The sequence below is a fragment of the Pogoniulus pusillus genome, chromosome 20, assembly GCF_015220805.1.
Source record: "Pogoniulus pusillus isolate bPogPus1 chromosome 20, bPogPus1.pri, whole genome shotgun sequence".
In the NCBI taxonomy this organism is placed as follows: domain Eukaryota; kingdom Metazoa; phylum Chordata; class Aves; order Piciformes; family Lybiidae; genus Pogoniulus; species Pogoniulus pusillus.
The window spans coordinates 7,526,181-7,545,348 of NC_087283.1; the positions used below are offsets into that span (position 1 = coordinate 7,526,181).

Sequence of the window (19,168 nt, forward strand, 5' to 3'; positions counted from 1 at the left end):
CTTTGCCTCTGCCTAGAGCTGGCCCTGAAAATACACTGCTGCTAGAGAGAGAGCCTGCTTAGCACATTTGTCAGTTCAATTAAATTAGCTTAAAAACATCTCTTGGGTTAAATAGATGCAGCTTTTGTACATTTTCAAGGACTGTGTGTACAGCATCTAGCCTGCCAGAGCTCTGATCTCATTGGGGATCTTGAAGCAGCATCAGGAGCTGACTAAATACAATTTCACTCAGGTTGAAACAACACGTCCTTTGACTTAAGATAATGGCACTCTGCAAAGCTGCACAACTCTGCTCTTAGTCAATGGTCCCTGTAAAAACCCTCAGTGATGTTGCAGAGGGAAAGAGGATAAAACCAAACTGTCTTGTGCCAAGTGATAAAACCTTTTGCATATGGTTATACTACTATCCCTTGCCCTTATAATGCCTTTCACAGAAGGATCTTGAGACATTTTCCAGACGTTGGTTAATTAATCTCCATAACATCCCAGTGAATTAGGTGACTTATCTACTATTTTACAGACGGGTGAACTGAGGCGCATAGAGGTTAAGTGTCTTTCTCCAACTTAAACAGTGGATTAGAGGGAAATGCTGGAAGTGAAATGAAGGGCCACAATTCTATCTAACAGCCCTGTTCTCTCACCAACACTGTAGCTTCCTCCCTCTCTTTACACCATGTCCTGTTTAAAAGGGAAATGGTTAAGTTCAAATATTTCTGAGAGTGTTGGCAAAACATTAGCTCATTAGTGAGCATTTTATCTGTAATTTAAATATGTGATGTGGATTCTTGGGTAGGAATTGAAAGATTGTACTGTGTAAAACTGTGTTTTCTTATTGAAGTCAATTAAATCCTTCTCACAGGGGAATAAATTTGAGTTTAAAGACACTAACTCTGTGTGTGTGTTTTGCCACAGAAGCGCTAATACCTCAAATTGAAATATATGGTTTTTAATGGCTTCCAAGTGTCATAGAGTCAACCAGGTTGGAAGAGACATCCAAGATCATCCAGTCCAACCTAGCACCCAGCCCTGTCCAATCAACTAGACCATGGCACTAAGTGCCTCAGCCAGGCTTTTTCTTGAACGCCCTCAGGGACGGTGACTCCACCACCTCCCTGGGCAGCCCATTCCAATGCCAATCACTCTCTCTGGGAAGAACTTCCTCCTAACATCCAGCCTGTACTTCCCCCGGCACAACTTGAGACTGTGTCCCCTTGTTCTGTTGCTGGCTGCCTGGGAGAAGAGACCAACCCCCACCTGGCTACAGCCTCCCTTCAGGTAGTTGTAGACAGCAATGAGCTCACCCCTGAGCACAATACAGGCTCTCTTGTACCCTAGAGAAACTGATTTTCTGCTAACATTTGGTGGAGTTTTTTGGGTGAGACTTCTAATTTTATTTTTTCTTCCATTGCAAAAAGGAACAAGTAAATTGCTTCACATCGAAGTGGACATTCTGAAAGTCTGAGAACACGTGGTTTATATTTGCAGCTCTTGACAACTGGGAAAAGGAGGTAGGCACTCAATCCTTGTCCCACATGATAAACGCTGCCCAATTCAATATGTACCGCAGAAAAGGCAGCAGTCTCGTAGAGCCTTGCAGTTATAGTTGCCACCTGTTTTTTGGCAAGTACCATATTTACTGGCATAAAGCCCGTTCATCTTTGAAATGCTCCAGCTGCTGATGATCTATTCTATTCTAATAAGATGTTTAAAAATCTCCAGCTGTTTATGAAGAACTAGTGCAAAAGAGATGATCTATTTGACAGGCAGAACGTGAGTATGGGCCTCACAAATACTCCATTGTGACTTTGGTTATTAATATTGACATACTGAATTTGGCAGCTCTTACTGAAGCAGTCTACCGCCAGATGGTGAAAGAATGGAGAAAAGGCTGGAAGGAAAGGCAGAGGGACTTTCCACCTGCTGTTTCCCCAGTCAGTAGTCACATTGGCTGGCAGAGCTAGGGATGAAGAGGAGGCTGGAGGATACAGCTACATGATGGGCTGTTAGGACGCACGTTCTGGTCCTGCATCCCATCTCTTTTGTCAATGACAGACATAGGATAGGTCATCAGTTCTTCTCCCACAGGGGAAACAAGCATCCATGGCCTCATTCCAACCCACAACAAATTACCTTTGTTCTTCCAATTAATTTAGCCTTCTGCTTAGTATATGCAGCAAATGTATAATTAGCTCTAGGAAGACAGAAATGTTATTTGAAAAAGCTGTTAGAAATATCCCAAAGAGGCATTCCAGCAGGTTTTACCCAGTGTTTCTTCATCTCCATTCCCACTATAATTACCAATGAGCTTCCTTGTTTAATACTGTTTTATGGAACTCTTCTTTCCCTTTCTGCTGCTATTAGAAAGTTGCTGATGTGGAAAAAACCTGGCAAGTGTCATGAGAAGGACCATGGCAGAATGAGTTCAGTTTGGAAAATCACTATTCAAAACTGAAGTGGAGGCCTGGGTTTTTTCTGGGTTTTTCTGGGTATTGTTTTGTCCCAAAACACTAAACCACTGAAGGGTAAGGATGAATTCTCAGCAGAAGAATGCTGACTCTGCCATTCTTTCTTCTTTTTGCTCAGGGAGATGACGGGTGGAATATCATCTCTCCTGACTCTGTATTCTCTTGAGAGAGTGGAACAGTGCAGGCATGAAAGTACCACATAAATTTGACTCAGAAGGTTGTTATTTTCATCCAAAAGCGAAATAACACTGTGATCTGTGGCTTTCAACTGTGGATTCCCTGCCTCCTCACTGTCCCTAGTCATGGGTCTTTAATATTCCAAACTGTCACCTGTGATGGGAGAAGGAGGGTATCAGTAAGGCACCCATCCCATCTCACTCACGGTGACAGCACTCTCAAACAAAAAGATTTCTTTCCTTATACCATTCTGCTTTGCCTCATTGATATGAATTGTTTCTGATTTGTGTTGGAATAGTAAAAGACAATAGGATTCTTGCAGAGGAATGCAGAGATGCCACAGATTCTTTCTTTCTTTGGAAAGAAATTTTGAGATCTGTATCTATTTTAGTTGGACAAAGTAGGTCAGAAATGCTGGTTCCTATTTGGTTACCAATGCAAATCTCATTGCCAAGTTTCTGACCAATTCAATTGTTCAGTCAGTATATTTATGGTTGTTATACTACTTGTGCTCAATTCTTCAGTACCTTCCCACCCCAGTTCTACCCCTAGATGCTATGCATGCCTGCCTGCCTGCCTGCATATTTTTATCCATACCTGATATGCAGTCTGTGTACTGGGTTGGAATACAGCTCCCAGCTATGACTGAGAAGTGAGGGATGCCATTCTGTCCATTTTTAACACCACGGAGAATTTGGTTGCAGCCTGACATTCACACAGGTGTTACTGTTGAAATGTGTTTGTCTATCCCTTAGTAGACTGAAGTCAGAAACTGATTTCCCTTGGAAAAAGAAAAGAGCTGGAAAAGGGGAAGCATGCCATGAAGGAGACTAGCATGAAAAACTGAAGGACTATGTCTTCATTTGCTTAATTATGCAACTTGTAAAGTGCTTCCCCTAAGCCTATGCAAAATATCTTTGACATCTTTCAAAATCTCTCTTTGTTCCCTGAGTGCTATACTGACACTTCCAGAAATCATCCAGCACAGCCTGGAATAAAATTCCCTGCTGAGGTGGAAAGTGGCGCTGGAATGACTGAGTTCTTTAGGCCAGGAAATGAATGATGCCATCGTGTCCAATTTCAACTTCGCTGGAATTTGGGGAGGCAGATTGTCAATACCCAATCTACAACTGGGTCATTGGGCTATCAAGCCGGGAGTTGAAAAGCACCCTGGATCTTGCCATCTGTTAAGGCTTATCAGTGGTACTTAGTGCCATGGTATCTGAGCATCTAATGACTACAAGGAGTAAGGATCTCAGCTGTACTTCTCTTCCAGAACCTGATTCTCCCCTCAGCGCCGTGGCTTCATTACAGAGTGTGCAGTGCCATCTACTGAAGCAGGATGACAATGTGGTTTTCTGCCTTCTGCAAAACTGTGAAATGATCTTGTGCATTTATTGATTTATTCTCATGCTCTCTGCTGACTGTTCATTTAAGACAGCACTCTCTGCTCCTTCGCTTCAGTCTGAGTCCTCCTGTGTGTTCTGTCAAGAGCTGAATACTCTATGGATAAATAATGGACCGTGACTTAGCATCAGGAGAACAGAAGAGTCACACAGCAATTTTGAAATCACATTATTCCAACCACTTTCCTGCATGGGTTTGTGTCATTTTGAAGACTGTGACAGGTTTCCTAGAAAAATGTCTGATCTTTATCCAAATCACATGTGTCTCCATCAGCTTTTAGGCTCTTTTGCAGCTGGATAGCTCTTGAACTCGTAGCTGTTTGTGAACAGTTATTGTGTATGTCACTTACTCGACAGCTTCCCAGTCACACTGACAAAAATGCATATACAAACATGACTGCTCTGAGAGAGTATGGAATATGGAATCTATTTGGTGGGTCAGAAGCCTACAATAACTGGAGACTGATTCTTAACTCAAACAATGATGTTTTCTATAGTGAATGAATGAAATAGTACTGCCCTGGATGTGGCGCTCGGTGCCATGGTCTAGCCTTGAGCTCTGTGGTAAAGGATTGGACTTGATGATCTGTTGAGGTCTCTTCCAACCCTGATGATACTGTGATACTGTCTTTAAAGGCTGTACACACCTGTCACCTAAAGGGGAAGTGGATGTGATTTGCTCTTTTCATGTAACCTGGGAGGTTTGCAGTCCCACGAGCTCTAGGTTTGACAGTTGTAAGTGCTTCAGTGCTGCTTCACTCCTTCCCTTCGGGCAACAAATCTGTTCCTGCTCTTTGGAACAAAAAAATCAAGGGATTGTTCTTCCTGTCATCACGAGGCTCTGGCTCTTATGCAACAACTGCAGATTTGGGGGTTGTGGAACTGTCTTGTTAAAGGCTGTGGAGATGAGGCAGTTTGGTTCTGAACCTTACCAGACTCAGGGGCTATGTTGAATCTGGCTTATATGTTCGCTTGCTGATGGGATCTCTTCAGAAGTTAAGCATTTCCAACAACTACACATGAAAAGTAGTCAAATCAAAGCAATGACTAAAGTAGATAATTCCTGTGTTTTCCATACAACACATCATACAATGACTCTCAAAAACCTGGATTAATTTCACACTGAAGCAAAACCAGCTGTAATCATCTCCTGCAATAGAAATGTGGAAATGTAGCATCAGTCAGAAGATGTCTGCTCAGAGAAAAAATGTTTCTGCTACTGAATCTATAGAAGTATTTCCTCTGTTAGCAACAGTTTTGTCACTCAGTTGACAGCTGCCCAGGGAGGTGGTGGAGGCACCGTCCCTGGGGGTCTTCAAGAAAAGACTGGATGAGGCACTTAGTGCCATGGTCTAGTTGATTGGTTAGGGCTGGGTGATAGGTTGGACTGGATGATCTTGGAGGTCTCTTCCAACCTGGTTGATTCTATGATTCTATGATTCTATGCACTAGAGAGCAGTGGAAATCCAAGCAGTTAACTTTACATTAAGACCAGGATTTAATGAACCATCATTGTACCAAGTAAGATGGGCTGATGTTTGAATAGCCATAGATATTTGGGTGAAGATTAGAGGATTTTTAGTCATGGGCCCAAATTCCTTAATTAAACAAAAAAAAATCTAATAACATTTGTGGAATAATTCTGAGGAATTATACTGTGGGTGTTTAGTCTGTGATAAGGTTTAACTTGCAGGATCTCATCCTATAGAATTACAAGATCTTTGTTTGTCATAAAAAAAGTTGATCTGCTTGATCTTTTCTCACTGTTTCTGGTCTTCAACTCTGGCTTGCATCATCTGAATAATTACAGGTTGAGCATTATCCTTGAGGCTGGTCCAAGAGGATGGTCAAGTGGGAGTGTTCTAAAATATCACAGTTAAACTAAACCTGTCAGACTTCATAGCATAGTTATGTTTTGGAGCAGACAGAGCTCAATGACTTCACAAGGCATCTTTGCATGTGTGGTGTTGTTTGTTTATGTTTCTGAAGACAGAAATCTTAGCAAACAGAGCTAGGAAAACTTAAATGTGGCATGATCATGGCCCACAGTTCCAATTTCCCATTTCACAGAAACAGTTTTCAAGCAGACTTGCATTGCATGGCACATTGCTTTTCCCACCTTTGAAGAAGGTTTCCAGTAATTGTATATTTATGCTGTGCTGTGAGTGTGTGTTCACCCATCACCTTGGAGCTGGAGATAGTGTTGGCAGTACCCTGAGGTGAAGCATATATCATCTGCGTCCTTGCAGGGAGGGCATGTGCCCTCAACCCTTTCTTCCTCTGAGAGATGAAATTCTCTGTTTATCTCCAAATAACAATTTTTCTACTCAGACTCAATTAATACATGCTAACCTTAGTGTAAACATGTTTTTTCATAGATAAATTCCCTCAGGAAAAGTTTCTGCTTGATTTTTGTGGAGTTACTTAGCTGTAATCATGCAGAATTCTCTGGGTTTCAAGCCGTGTGCCTCCTGCAGAGGTGTTCTGCCTGCTAATGATAGGCGTTCAAGCTGTTAGTTTTGTTTAGGCAAGGGCACTTGAAGGACAAACCTCTACTTTTTTACCCTCCATTCCTGTCTTCTACAAGAGAAAATGCAGAACTTTTGCTAAGTGCCACAGTCCTTTTGCTCAGGAAATATCTCTCAGAAAATACAGGGGTCTTGCTATCAGGAACGAGCCACTTGTGGGTTTTAAGAGGTCGCTATGGGGAGACTTCCATCCTTTTCTGAAGGAAAAGACTAACTGATCCCAAAAATGAAAGCTTTCTGTACTTGGAATGAAAATTCGTTGCGGGAACCTCAGGCAGAACTTTAAGAGAGAATCTGGAGTATGCAGTGAATAAAACTGTTCACTTAGTTCTTGGCAAAGCTGTCTCCTTCAGATTGTCTGCACCTTTTTATAGAAATCAGGTTTATTTAGCAGAGCTTTTGAGAACAGCCCCATTGCAGGCACAGAAGAGGTTGGTGCAGTCTTTGCTGTGCCAATGTGAAGCCCTGCATTACACTTCTGCCTTCTTCAAGGCAGGCACCAGCCTTGTAAATCCCAGTTCCATTACAAGGCTGTCTTCTCCCTGAAATGACAGCTGGCTTGTGGGTAGCTGGCCCCAAATCCTATCTACCCCTTCATTTGAAGGGGCAAAGATTTACATCTATGCCAGCTGGTTTTTGAGACACTCATACTCATGCTTCCACTCCCTGTGCCTTTCAAGCAATCCTCTACAATGTCCCTTCTTTCCTCGAGGAGTTCAGGAAGGATGTGAACTGTTTCCCCCCCGTGCCTTCTGCAAAGAGTGCAAGTAGATGTTACATCCTTCTGGCAGACAGGTAGTTAGTCTGAGATGCTTGGGAATGCATATTCCAATAGCATACTATGGTTACACACAATATGTCTTGAACAAGAAAAGATGATGAATCACATTGCTGTCTGTATGCATGCAATTAATAAAGTGTTAATGACAGCAGGGGATGGTAACCCCTGTGTTAACGCTGCCTGCCAGCTAAACTCCCATCAGTAGGCTTCTCCTCGAATTTCACTCATTTCTTTGCCAGTGCTCAGAATGCATCATTTATCCTGCAACAGTGCTTCTGTCTCCTTGTTTATCTAGCATGTTGTTTCCTTTAGCAGGGAGTGAACAGAGCTCAGGGCCATGTTAGAGGCTTCAAAGCATGTGCTGTGCTTCAGTGGTCCAAACCCCTACTATCTTCTCATTGCAGGCTTGCGCAGAGTGAAACAAAGTCAGCACAAAGAGTAGAGGAAAGCTTGTGGAAAGTGGAGGTGCAAGGAATGTGAAGAGGAAAATCATAGAATCATTGAATTGTTTAGGTTAGAGAAGACCTTTAAGATCATGAAGTCTAACCACAAATGAGCAAATAGCCTCTGGCATCTTCAGACTCAGCTGTCTGCATCCTAAGCTTTCTGTAGCATGGCACATGGTGATTGCTTGCGCTTCCTGCCCAGAGAGACAGACCGGTTGTGTGTGTAACAGCTCAATTTGAAGAGATTTAGTTGATGCCTGATAATTTTAGAATTCATAGCAGTAATGACTGCACCTATATGTTCCCTGCAGAGCTCTGTGTTCACCTGTTACTGATGTTAGTTAAAACATGGGCTTCCAGCAGGGAAAACAAGCAGGAAGAGCCAGTAAGGTGAGTATGTTTGAGTATTAAACATGACTGAGAGAGATTTGAAATTCTAGTAATGGCTTTTCCTCAAGTATTTTTTCTGCTCTGTCAGCTGATGCAGCAATGGTGCATGCACTAACATCCTGGAATTGAAATAGAGATCAAGGGTATAGGGTATAAATTTCCTTTAGAGCATAACGTTAAATAATCAAACCATGCTGGAGCAGTGTTTGTGACACAATGACTTACAGTTTTGGTGCTGCTTTTTAAATGTGATTATGCATTTTAATTGTTTAACTTCTGTCTATGGAGTAGTTTCAAAGATGTTTTAAAATAACTTCCAGCATGAAAAGCCTCCTGATTTTGAAATATGCCTCAGGTTCAAAAACTGTGTTTTAAATTTTATGTGATGTGTCAAACTGATGTTGTTCAGTGATTGTTTTGGAGGGGTGGAATGGGATTTCCTAAAACACTCTAGATCAATGAGGCTACAAATGTGTAAAGACAGTAGAAATTTCTGTTCTGTTTGTTGTGTTGTATCTCTGGAAGAACACAGCTCCTCTAAATTTCACAGTGTTTGGAAGAACAGGACACTTCTGCTAGGGCAAGCTTTAGAAGGAATAGGGCTGGGACATAACCTCCAAATGAAGATGTATAGATGACCAGTTTGTCTTGCTCTGCTCCTTCAGCCATTCATCTTGTTATTATCTCCATAAAGCAGAACACTATCCCCAGTTCCAGGTGGTACAAGCAAATGCAGAACCACTTACAAACCTCAGTGAACGTGCTTCAGCAGTCTCTGTATCCTCTGCCATCAACATCAGGCAGGAGCAGGTTAATCTGGAAACACATCTCACAAGCTCAGTAATGTATGAGAGCTGAGATTAAATCAGCAGTTTATTTGGTTTTGCTCCTTGCTAGTCAGTGAGCAGAAAATCAGAATCTATAGTGCCTGTTGTCAGCATTTACATCCAGATCCTTGCTTACAACTCTGGAAAAAATATAACAAATACATTAAAAAAAAGGCCAAGGCAGATGGTGTCATTCTTCCAAATGTTCTTTACTGTTGCCCATTGGTTTAGAGGTGCTCAAAATGGAATTTTCTACCTAAACACAAGGAAAAACTTCCTTACTTTTAGAATGGTAGAGCATTGGAACAGGCTGGCCAGGGAGAGTCTCTTGTGGAGTCTCCTCTGTAGAGACCCACCTGGACATTGTAATCCTGGGCAAACTGCTGTGGGTGCTTTAGCAAGGGCGTTGGACTAGATGTTCTGCAGAGGTCACTTCCAACCCCCATCATGCTGGGATTCTGTGAATTTAAATAACAGCTTCATTGCAGAAGTGACAGGCTTTTTTTTCCGAAGTTTCAATTTACTGCATCTCTTGCTGATGAGTGCCACTAATTATCTGTCTCATCAATCGCCTTGAACTCCAGAGCATATCTTCAGAAGGGATGCAGGACAGGAGGTCCTTAGTCATGTTTGGGAGCCCTGGGAAGAAATTAAAACTTTATGGTCATATTCACTTCCACAGTTGCTCAGTAGTAAAGTCTTAAGGACTGAAAGAAAACCAATGTGTGAGGACCTTGCATAAAAATAAAATGAAAACATTTAAAACCAGATTATCAAAGGCACCTCCATCATCTCCTGCACTGCCACCTGCAACACTCCAAGAACTGAAGAGCTCCTGCTTATGGTTTCTGTACATTTTATTCAATGTTCAGTTAAATTTGGGCTACTCGTGAAGAAGCAATTCTCCGCCTCCTCCACAAGAGGGCAACACTAACGATTTGGAAAGAAAGACTTGCAAACAATTCCCAGAGCTGTGAATCCTGACCAGGGACCTATGCTTAACTCTCTTTTAAGAAGTACCCAATTCTCAGCTGCACTTGTCAACTGTATTAAATTGACACATCTATTTGCAACCCTCTGATAAGAACCTGAGTATACTTTTTGCCTGGCTCGTTGGAGATCCTAATGATGTCCTTTCTAATGAATGTTGCTTGCATTTGGCATTAATGTTAACATTTGCTGTCCCATTAAGCATTGAAGAAGATTTGGGTTGCTTTACAGTATGTTTCGTGTGGCAATAGCAGGAGGAGCTTGCCCAAAAGAACTGCAAGGGTTTAGGCTGTTCTTTCACCCCCTTATGTTACATGAACATTCATTGACAAATCACTCTTTCATTTGGCAGAATTAGTTGCTTTGAAAAAAAGACAACACTGTGACTGAGGTCTTGCAGTTGTCCTTCTCAGCATGAATTTAGACAATCAAACCCTCAGGTAGTTTTATCTTTGGTGATCTGGCATTTGCATTTAGAATGTACTGCTTTGTACAGCCAGGAAGAAATTCACAAGCTCTTTCCTAAAACATCTGCTGATGAGCCTTGAGGGATCTTCCTTCTGGTACTTCATGAGTTAACCAAATCCTTGCAGGATCAGTCTATTTGCAAAGATCAATAATATTTGCACTGTTGGGCCTTAGATACATAATTAATGCAGCAACTTTTGATTTTTTAATTACTGCACTTTAGCTCTAAAGAATTTTTTATAGAGTGAACATGGTTTGAAGAGTGGATTTGGCTGAAGTTCAGTCTGTTACAGTCTAACTGAATTGGGCACCTGTTGTATGATCTAAAACTTTCCCTGTATTAGAGCAGATGGCCAACTAAATGAATTGCTGTTCTTCTGTTGAGCAGCCTCTTGGGAAGCTAATGAATGCTCCTTTGATATTGCCACTGGGATGTGTCATATGTCAGAGCTCAGACCGTGATGGACACTTCACACAGGCTTCACACATGTCATCTATAATGTCCAGAAAGCAGCTGTGTTATCAGTTGTTTTAATTTTCCCAAACCACACAATGTGTGTCCCAGATATCCTTTGCCTTCTGACTTCTCAAAGTGCATGTAAAGATAAAGGAACAAAAAAATATTTCCTGGAAACCTTCCTGTGTTGCTCTTAAGGAACTGATATTTCTGTGCTAGCAGAGCAAAAAGCTTCCTTAATATGGTTTAAAGAGACAGGAATCTGATGTTCAAAACCAAACATGTCTGCCACAGAAAGAAGCAAGCTGCATGGGAATCAGAAACTTGTGTCTCTTGGAAAATTCATATTCTGAGGAAGGAGGAATTAGATTGAGGATGTTGTAAGTAAAAATGGGGGTGCCCTGCAAGTGAATTGCTGTAAGCCTGAGTAACTGGCAATGTCAGCTTGCAGAACAGCAGGCAGTTCTGTTTCAGTACTGCACCCAGCCTGAGCTGAAGATGCTGCTACATGCTGATGTGGTGGCATTTGCACGAACATTTCTCCACTTCTACACATAATAGAACACAATGCTGCATCAAAACTGGGGATATTTTGCTGAAGACAGGCAGACTCTGCAGCTTGTGGGTTTTTTTTCTGATCTAGACTCTTTAAGAATGGAGATATGCAGGAGTAGACCTTTATTTTGTGAGTACACCTGCCTGCCTACCTGTGCCACCTTGTCTGTCTGAAGCAATTTTTTTTCAGGTTGCTTAAGAAAGATTCAAACCTAAGGCCTGTCTCAGACACTGATCTGGTGTGAAACTTTAAGTAACTTTTTTTTTTTGTTGCTTTTGCCTCTACTTTTCAGTTAGCCCTTTGCCCACTTTCTCCATTTTTCCAGTAAGAGAAGAGATTATTTTGCCATACTTTCCATATCTGGATGGGGGCTTGTACCAAAGACTCATGACATCCAGCCTTATTGTATGAACACCTATCGATCTGAGACTTGAGAAACACTGCACTCCATCACTTCTCCAGTTGCTGTTTCAAGCAGGATTCAATCTCTCAAGTCAGAATTGTATATTCTATGGCTGTGTACACCAAGGAATGTTATCTGTATGTATCTCAGAAGGTTTCATAAATAAAAATGTCAGGTCTGTAGCACAACATAAATGAACAATTTCTATTAATGCAAGTGCATTTTTCAGAGAGACAATTCCTGTTTAACCTTTCTTATCTCAGAGTGAAGATGTAAAGTTTGTATTTCCATGCTTTGTTTTCCTAATGACCTTGTTTCATCAACTTTACATCAGTCAGAACAGAAAAATCTCAGTGAGCACCAGCTCTTTTCAAAACACAGCAAGGATTCAAGCTCAGGAAGTGATTTCTGTATCCTATTAATTTTCTTAATTGTAAACAAAGCCTCAGTGTCTTGGGTAATATCTACATTTCAAACCAGCATGTGGCTCATTAAAGTCCTAACATTGGAGCTTGTACATTAAAGGTAACCAATTAATCTGAGCGGTGTTCCTTCTGTGAGTGTGTGCCCACTAGACGGCACCATCTGCTAGGAAGTCATCATCTGGAGGGGAAAGTGGAGAGCTTCATTAAATAATTCCATGTGAATACCTCCTCCAGCGCAACCTGCACAATTGGGTGTGATTTTGGAGAGGATGGACAATGTGCCTGGCCTTGCTTACAGGTTTTTCACAGCAATACCATATGGAATCTTTTTTTTTTTTTTTTTTTTTTGGCTGGTCAAATGTATTTACAATATGAGAGAATTAATTTCCTGAGCTTTCATAAGCTACTGAGTGACTTCAGCACTCCCCAGCTTGGAAGACAAGCAGGTCAGGTCTCTTGACTGATCTCAGACAAATTCCCCATTCATCTAAGGCAAGGAACCAACGGTACTCTACTGGGAGTGCTAAGTCCAGACAAGGTTAGATAACATAGACTTGCACAAATCTTCCTTTCCTATCCCCCTGCCAGCAATAGATTGTGAGAATTACAAGATGAAGACCAAGTGATTTATGAGCTCCATCCCAAAACAGCCACCAGTGAGACCTGGGCTCAACTCGAGGAAAGGAGAGTTTCAAATCTAGCTGTTGCAGACAGTGTCATATTTTTCTGTTTCTCTGACCTACAACCAGCTTCATTTAGAGCATGGGCCAGTTGGTATTAAGAGCTGCATCCAGTCTTATTTACCATACATTGCTGTTATGCTCTTAAGGATACCAGAATCCTAGTAGACTGCATTTACCTGCCTCTGTTTGTGAAGATAAACTGTAGGAAGCAAATGCTTCATTGATAAAATCCAAGTGTGTGTTACCATCATGACAAGTAGCAGAAAATTGATTTTGAAGTGCTCATACAGACCTTAGCACAGAGACAAACAATTACACAAGGCAAGCTGCACTCTCAAATGACAGTCCTGAACAGAGTTTGATCTAAATGAATAAATGCAACACCTTTCTTTATATTCTGATAAGGAAGACAGTTCCTAGTTAAGAGGTTCACCCCTTTCATTGCACATGATGCAACAGTGCAAAGGACAAATAGCTGGCAGGCAAGACGAGTCAACATACTTAGAAACAAACCAACCAACCCCAAACAAGAACTTTATTATTTTGTAAAGTGCTTTCAAACCCATATAAAGTGACAAGAACAGTCACCTCCTGCTTTGTTTTGCCTATTAAACTACCTGCATTTGAAGATGTAGTGAAAAGGGTCTGTACTGTGGCTTGGATGTGTTGTTCATACACAGAAGCTATGCCACCGATTCAGAGTAAGAATAAAACATCTCACAAAAAGAGGCAGCAGTTACAGAGCTACAAGTAGCACCTGTCTAAAAAGTTTGTTTGGAATCAGATGATTGTAAAATCAGTTTAAGTGTTAAATGTATGAAGGAAAACTATCCCTAAGGAAAAGTGATTGGAATCTTTCCAACAACTTGAAGATCTCAGTGTTTCAGAGTTGAAATGGTTTTCCATTAAGTTATTCTGACACAATACACCTAAGGAAAGCAGAGCTGCCGCAGGCTAGTACAAGCAAACTCAAGAAATGATCCTCCACTTTAACACACTTTCCTGTGAATTTGGTCTGCATTGTAATTTTCTAGTAAAATCCAGATCCAACAGGACAGAACACACCTGTATTCTAGGCTATATGCTATAAACAGCTGTGCTAAAGCCTACAACTAGCAACAGTCTCACAAGTAATGACAGACCTCCACTCGATTTTGCTTTGATACGTATGACCTGACTCTTTATTACCACATAATAGTTTATTAGATTTTTAAAATGACATTACAAAGAGCCCAAGGCTGTTACAAGGCATATTGATACATTTCTTATGTTCACAAAATTCCCCTATTAACTTTCATTACCAATTCACCTCGGTTTTGAAAAATGACCTGTCGTGTTGCTTTCACAAGACACAGGTGCTGATTTGGTGGCATTCAAAGAGCAGCCTCAAGTGCAGTGCACATGTAACTGCTGCCTGCCACTCGTGCTTCCTTAGGTTTATAGAGCTGAGGAGCACTGCAGTGATTGTCAGCATTGTCAGACAATGGTCATTTTTCTTTACAAGTGGCAGAGTACAGACTTTTCATTGGCAAAATATTCTAATGTAATCCATTAAACGCCAAGCCTATAAAATGTGGATGCCATTATAAAAGCAAACACCTTTCTGCACCAAGTATTTTGAACATCTCTGACTAGTTGTTACTCAAGAGAAGCAAGGCCTCACAACTCTCCCCTTTTCTGCTACTCAGCATATCCTTGCTTTGTCAGCAAACTGTTTTGTACAACGAGCCACAGATTTAAACTGAAAGACCATGTGCAGATACTCCTGCAATCCCATCCCTGTTCTGTCCAGTGTCACTACTCGAATGAGTTACTGATCTAAGGTGATGCTAAATGACACGTGGCCAGTTTCAAATTGAGTTTCAGTGTAAACCTTAAATCACACAGTGAGATTTTTCATAGTTAACAGTTCCTTGTCTGTCTAAACAGAACAGATTTGTATGGCAGTGGTTGCTCAGCGGTGTACAGATGCCTCTAAAGTTAAATCTCTGTTTCTGTTTTCTGCTCTAGGGACACACAGGTAAGGTAATACCAGTAGCATGAGACATGACTGTGATGTTGAGTGCCTTATGTTTCAAAAAAATCACCTTATTACATCTATGATAAAACAACACATAGCCCTCAACTAGTTGAGTGACTGATGCTCAGAGCTAAGATTAGTGCTAAGTTTTAGTCTTGTGCTTCACTCCACAAAGTTACGTTGGACACACTAAGATTTCCACGTGATGGGAGTCACCAGATGTTAAGCTATCAAAAATGAAACATCTAGAAAAATTGTAAGAAAGAAGTGATGTCACCCAGTAATTGAGATCCAGAACATCTGTCTTTTAATAACACAACTAATTAATCCTCATAACAAGATTTCAAAAAGTGAAATTACAGTACACAAATCAAAAGATAAACTAACCTATCCCTGACTATACAATATACATTAGGAATGCAAGCTCTGTAACAATATAAAAATGCTTTTGCACACAGTAGTTGCAAAAAGCTCTTCTGTAATTCCAAGGACTTGTAGAAAAAGACAAAGATGTCTTCCAGGATTCCTCTTAAGTTACTGGCAACCTGTTGGGGTAAAATAATAATTAAAAATGTATTACTGAGAAGGATTAAGAGAATCATGCTCAGCAGACTTTTTCATTTGTGGAGTTCAGCCTAAGGGAACTGCCTCTGAGGGTGATGAAGCCCACAGTAATTCTGATCAGGGCCTTCAGCACTTCTGGAGCACCTCTGCTATGAGGACAGATTACAAGAGCTGGGGCTCTTCAGCCTGGAGAAGACTTCAAGGAGACCTTATTGTGGCCTTCCGGTATCTGACAGGGGCCTACATGAAGGCTGGGGAGGGACTATTTACAAGGTCTTGCAATAGGAGGACGAGGGGTAATGGGTTTAAACTGGAAAAGGGGAGATTTAAACTGGATGTTAGGAAGAAGTTACAGTGAGGGTGGTGAAACACTGGAACAGGTTGCCCAGGGAGATTGTGGCTGCTCCCTCCCTGGAGGTGTTCAAGGGCAGGTTGGATGAGGCCTTGAGCAACCTGTTCTAATGGGAGGTGTCCCTGCCTATGGTGCGAGGCTGGAACTGGATGATCTTTGAGGTCCCTTCCAACCTAAACCATTTTATGATTCTATAATTCCTATTTCTGTCAAATAATCACAAAATACAGGTACCTTCACAAGCAACACACCATACCTGTTTCACACACAGGCTGCACAGTATTCTAGACATGACCTCAGTTTCTAGTCTAAGAGAGGCCAAGACATGATATACTATTATGATACATCTGGGACTTCAATCAGTTGCTCTCCATGGATCACAAAATCAAGCTCTACACAAACTGAAGTGAGATCTTAGTGTTCATATATTATAACTGAGCACCACATGCACATCTTTTTTAATGCTCTAACAGTTTTGGCTCTCCTGCATTCTGAAATGCCTTTATCAGCTGTGGTCAATGCTGTTACCTAATCATTTGAGCTTATTTACAGGTTTTTGTACTAGACTTTGAACTGCTGCTTCCAAGTAGATGAAATATCTACTTCTCCAATATTTTTGTGTAATATAAGGGCACATTATCAAGTCAGAAATTATCTAAGATAATATCACATTTACCTTTAAATGAGATTTTTTTTTTCCAGAGTGTGTTGCCCTAGACACACTTTGTCTCGTGTCTGTTTCTCTTGCACTACCTGAGTCAGGACCTGCTGCTTTGCAGTGATATGTGAGTCACCTGCTGTCAGCAAGCTCCTGACTTGCAGAAGAGAATTCACAGCTGATGGAGAGTAACTCACTAGCCCCTGTGCACGGCAGCAAGCCTAGAATCTTCAGTAGCTTGGTGGAAGCAAAAGATGGAAGAGCAGCACCACACTCTTGCTGGCTTTCCAGCTACAGATTTTGGAGCTGATGTTGGTAATGCACATGAAATCATAGTGCTTTTCAGAACGCTCAAATACAGTAAGAAAGAAAAAAACCCCAACAAAACAGCTTAGTTTCTTACTGATCTATTTTCTCATGTCTTCTCCTTTCCTCTTACAGAGAGTCATTATTTCAGATCTCACTCACAGAACCAGAGGATGACCACCTCCTCAAAACTAAGTAGACACAAAGAAAATAACTCTCCTCCCAATATTGAGGAGGAAAACATCCCCTTTGAAGAAGACAGCAGGACCCTGCTGAGACAAGCTTAAGGCTGCTGGTATTCCACATGGAATATATGACTCTTTCTCTATACAGTACAACTCTCTTTATATAATTCTGCTCTGCATGAATTTCTGACTACCTCACAAATTAAAGGAGAAAGTGATCATACTTGGAAGTCAGTAATTTCATCTGCCCCAAGGAGTTGTTTCACAGCTAGCAAAATACTGACTCACTTTTAACTCTTGTTAGTAGCAGGGGTCTTGTTCTCGCCTTCCAATTCTTCCACTCCCGCCTGTGTCATGAGATCGGCTATGTTCTTCTCCAGGTCATCTATGCGACAGCTCATGTCATCAAGTTCCTGGAGTTAAGGACTATGACTGCAATCCGTTACTCATTAGGGTTGAATATTTTAATTTGATTGGGAGTTTTTACAGCTCTGCTCAAGCTCTTTTGGTCACTTCCAATTCATCTTACAAATCCCACCTGATTTCAAATAAAGGATATTTCTTCCAATTATTTGGTCAGACATGGTTTGAAATTTGTCCTGCATCTGCTGAAGTAATGTCTGCACCTAACAGGAAGGAAAAAAAGAAACCTAGTTTGTTTTCATTGAAACAATTGTTATGCTATTTAATCTCACATAAGGAAATGTAATCATAAACATTGCAACTATATTGTTTTCTTTCACTGCTGAGCTCAACAAACTCTGCTGTGTAATTTCTTATTTAAATATCTTAGTTTTACATGCACATACATGGGCTGCCTGGGGAGGTGGTGGAGTCGCCGTCCCTGGAGCTGTTCAAGGCAAGGTTGGACGTGGCACTTGGTGCCATGGTCTAGCCTTGAGCTCTGTGGTAAAGGGTTGGACTTGATGATCTGTGAGGTCTCTTCCAACCCTGATGATACTGTGATACATGAATGGACACAGAGGCGATCTGAGGCTCACAGTGAATTTTAACATCTAGAAAATGCCTGCATTCCTCAACCAGGACTAAACGCACAGCAGCTGCTTCCATCGTCCTACGTTAATCATATGATAACAATTTTCGGTATCAGAATAACAGCCTTTCTACTACCCAACTCTTCCTCCTAACCCTATCCCTCCCACACACGGCTCATCGTGCCAAGAGGTCGCGGCTGCCCCGGCCGGCAGCACAGCCAGCCCGAGGAACGGCACCAGCACAGCACTCAACCGGCTTTGGAGCTGGGCGGCAAACACGACTAAGTGCGCTCTGTCCTGAGCCGTTCCCGAGGGAGCGCAGCAGAAACAGCTCTACAGTGGCGGCGGCCTACAAAACACCCAGGAAAAAGGCCCATGCAACATCTCAAACCCAGCAGCCCCCCACAGCAGGCAGACACAGGTCACTTCTGCTCGGCCGCGAAGGGCCCCAGGAAGCAACGCCAGGGCCCGCGACCGGGGCGAGCCCGGCGGCTTCCCACCCGTTCTGCCGGGGCTTCCCCTCAGGGCGGCTGCACCCCGTCCGCAAGGCGGCAGATCGAGACCCGGACTCAGCGGTCTCACCACGGCGGTGAGCTCCTGCACGGTCTTCGGGTCGGTCTCGGCCATGATCTCCACTCAGGTCCCGGCTCCACGGAAACGGCGCTGCCGAGCCGCGCCCCGCTCACTTCCGCGCCGGCTCTCGCGAGAAGAGCGGCCGCGGGGCACGCTGGGCAATGCAGTCGGCGAGCCGCGGGGCTGAGGCGGGAAGGGCCGGGCGGCGGCCGCGGGGCACGCTGGGCAATGCAGTCGGCGAGCCGCGGGGCTGAGGCGGGAAGGGCCGGGCGGCGGCCGCGGGGCACGCTGGGCAATGCAGTCGGCGAGCCGCGGGGCTGAGGCGGGAAGGGCCGGGCGGCGGCCGCGGGGCACGCTGGGCAATGCAGTCGGCGAGCCGCGGGGCTGAGGCGGGAAGGGCCGGGCGGCGGCCGCGGGGCACGCTGGGCAATGCAGTCAGCGAGCCGCGGGGCTGAGGCGAGGGCGGCTTGGCGGGAAGCGCTGGGCGGCGGCCGCGGTTAGCCGCTGGCAGCC

At 42.8% G+C, this 19,168-nt stretch overlaps 1 protein-coding gene and 1 long non-coding RNA gene across 2 annotated transcripts; one reads left to right on the top strand and one right to left on the bottom strand.

Annotated features, from left to right (window-relative positions):
* The first annotated feature begins 1,422 nt into the window (after nucleotides 1-1,422).
* Nucleotides 1,423-17,655, top strand: LOC135184354 (uncharacterized). The gene is made up of 3 exons (XR_010305992.1): nucleotides 1,423-1,508; nucleotides 8,115-8,193; nucleotides 17,038-17,655. It is a non-coding gene; the product is annotated as an uncharacterized LOC135184354 (long non-coding RNA).
* On the bottom strand, nucleotides 14,155-18,830 carry HSBP1 (heat shock factor binding protein 1). The gene is made up of 4 exons (XM_064160033.1): nucleotides 18,665-18,830; nucleotides 17,647-17,713; nucleotides 17,376-17,496; nucleotides 14,155-15,567 (listed from the first exon to the last, which is right to left on the bottom strand). The coding sequence occupies exons 1-3, from the start codon at nucleotides 18,707-18,709 to the stop codon at nucleotides 17,378-17,380; spliced, it is 231 nt and encodes a 76-aa protein (XP_064016103.1). The 5' UTR covers nucleotides 18,710-18,830; the 3' UTR covers nucleotides 14,155-15,567; nucleotides 17,376-17,377.
* Between the last annotated feature and the right edge of the window lie 338 nt (nucleotides 18,831-19,168).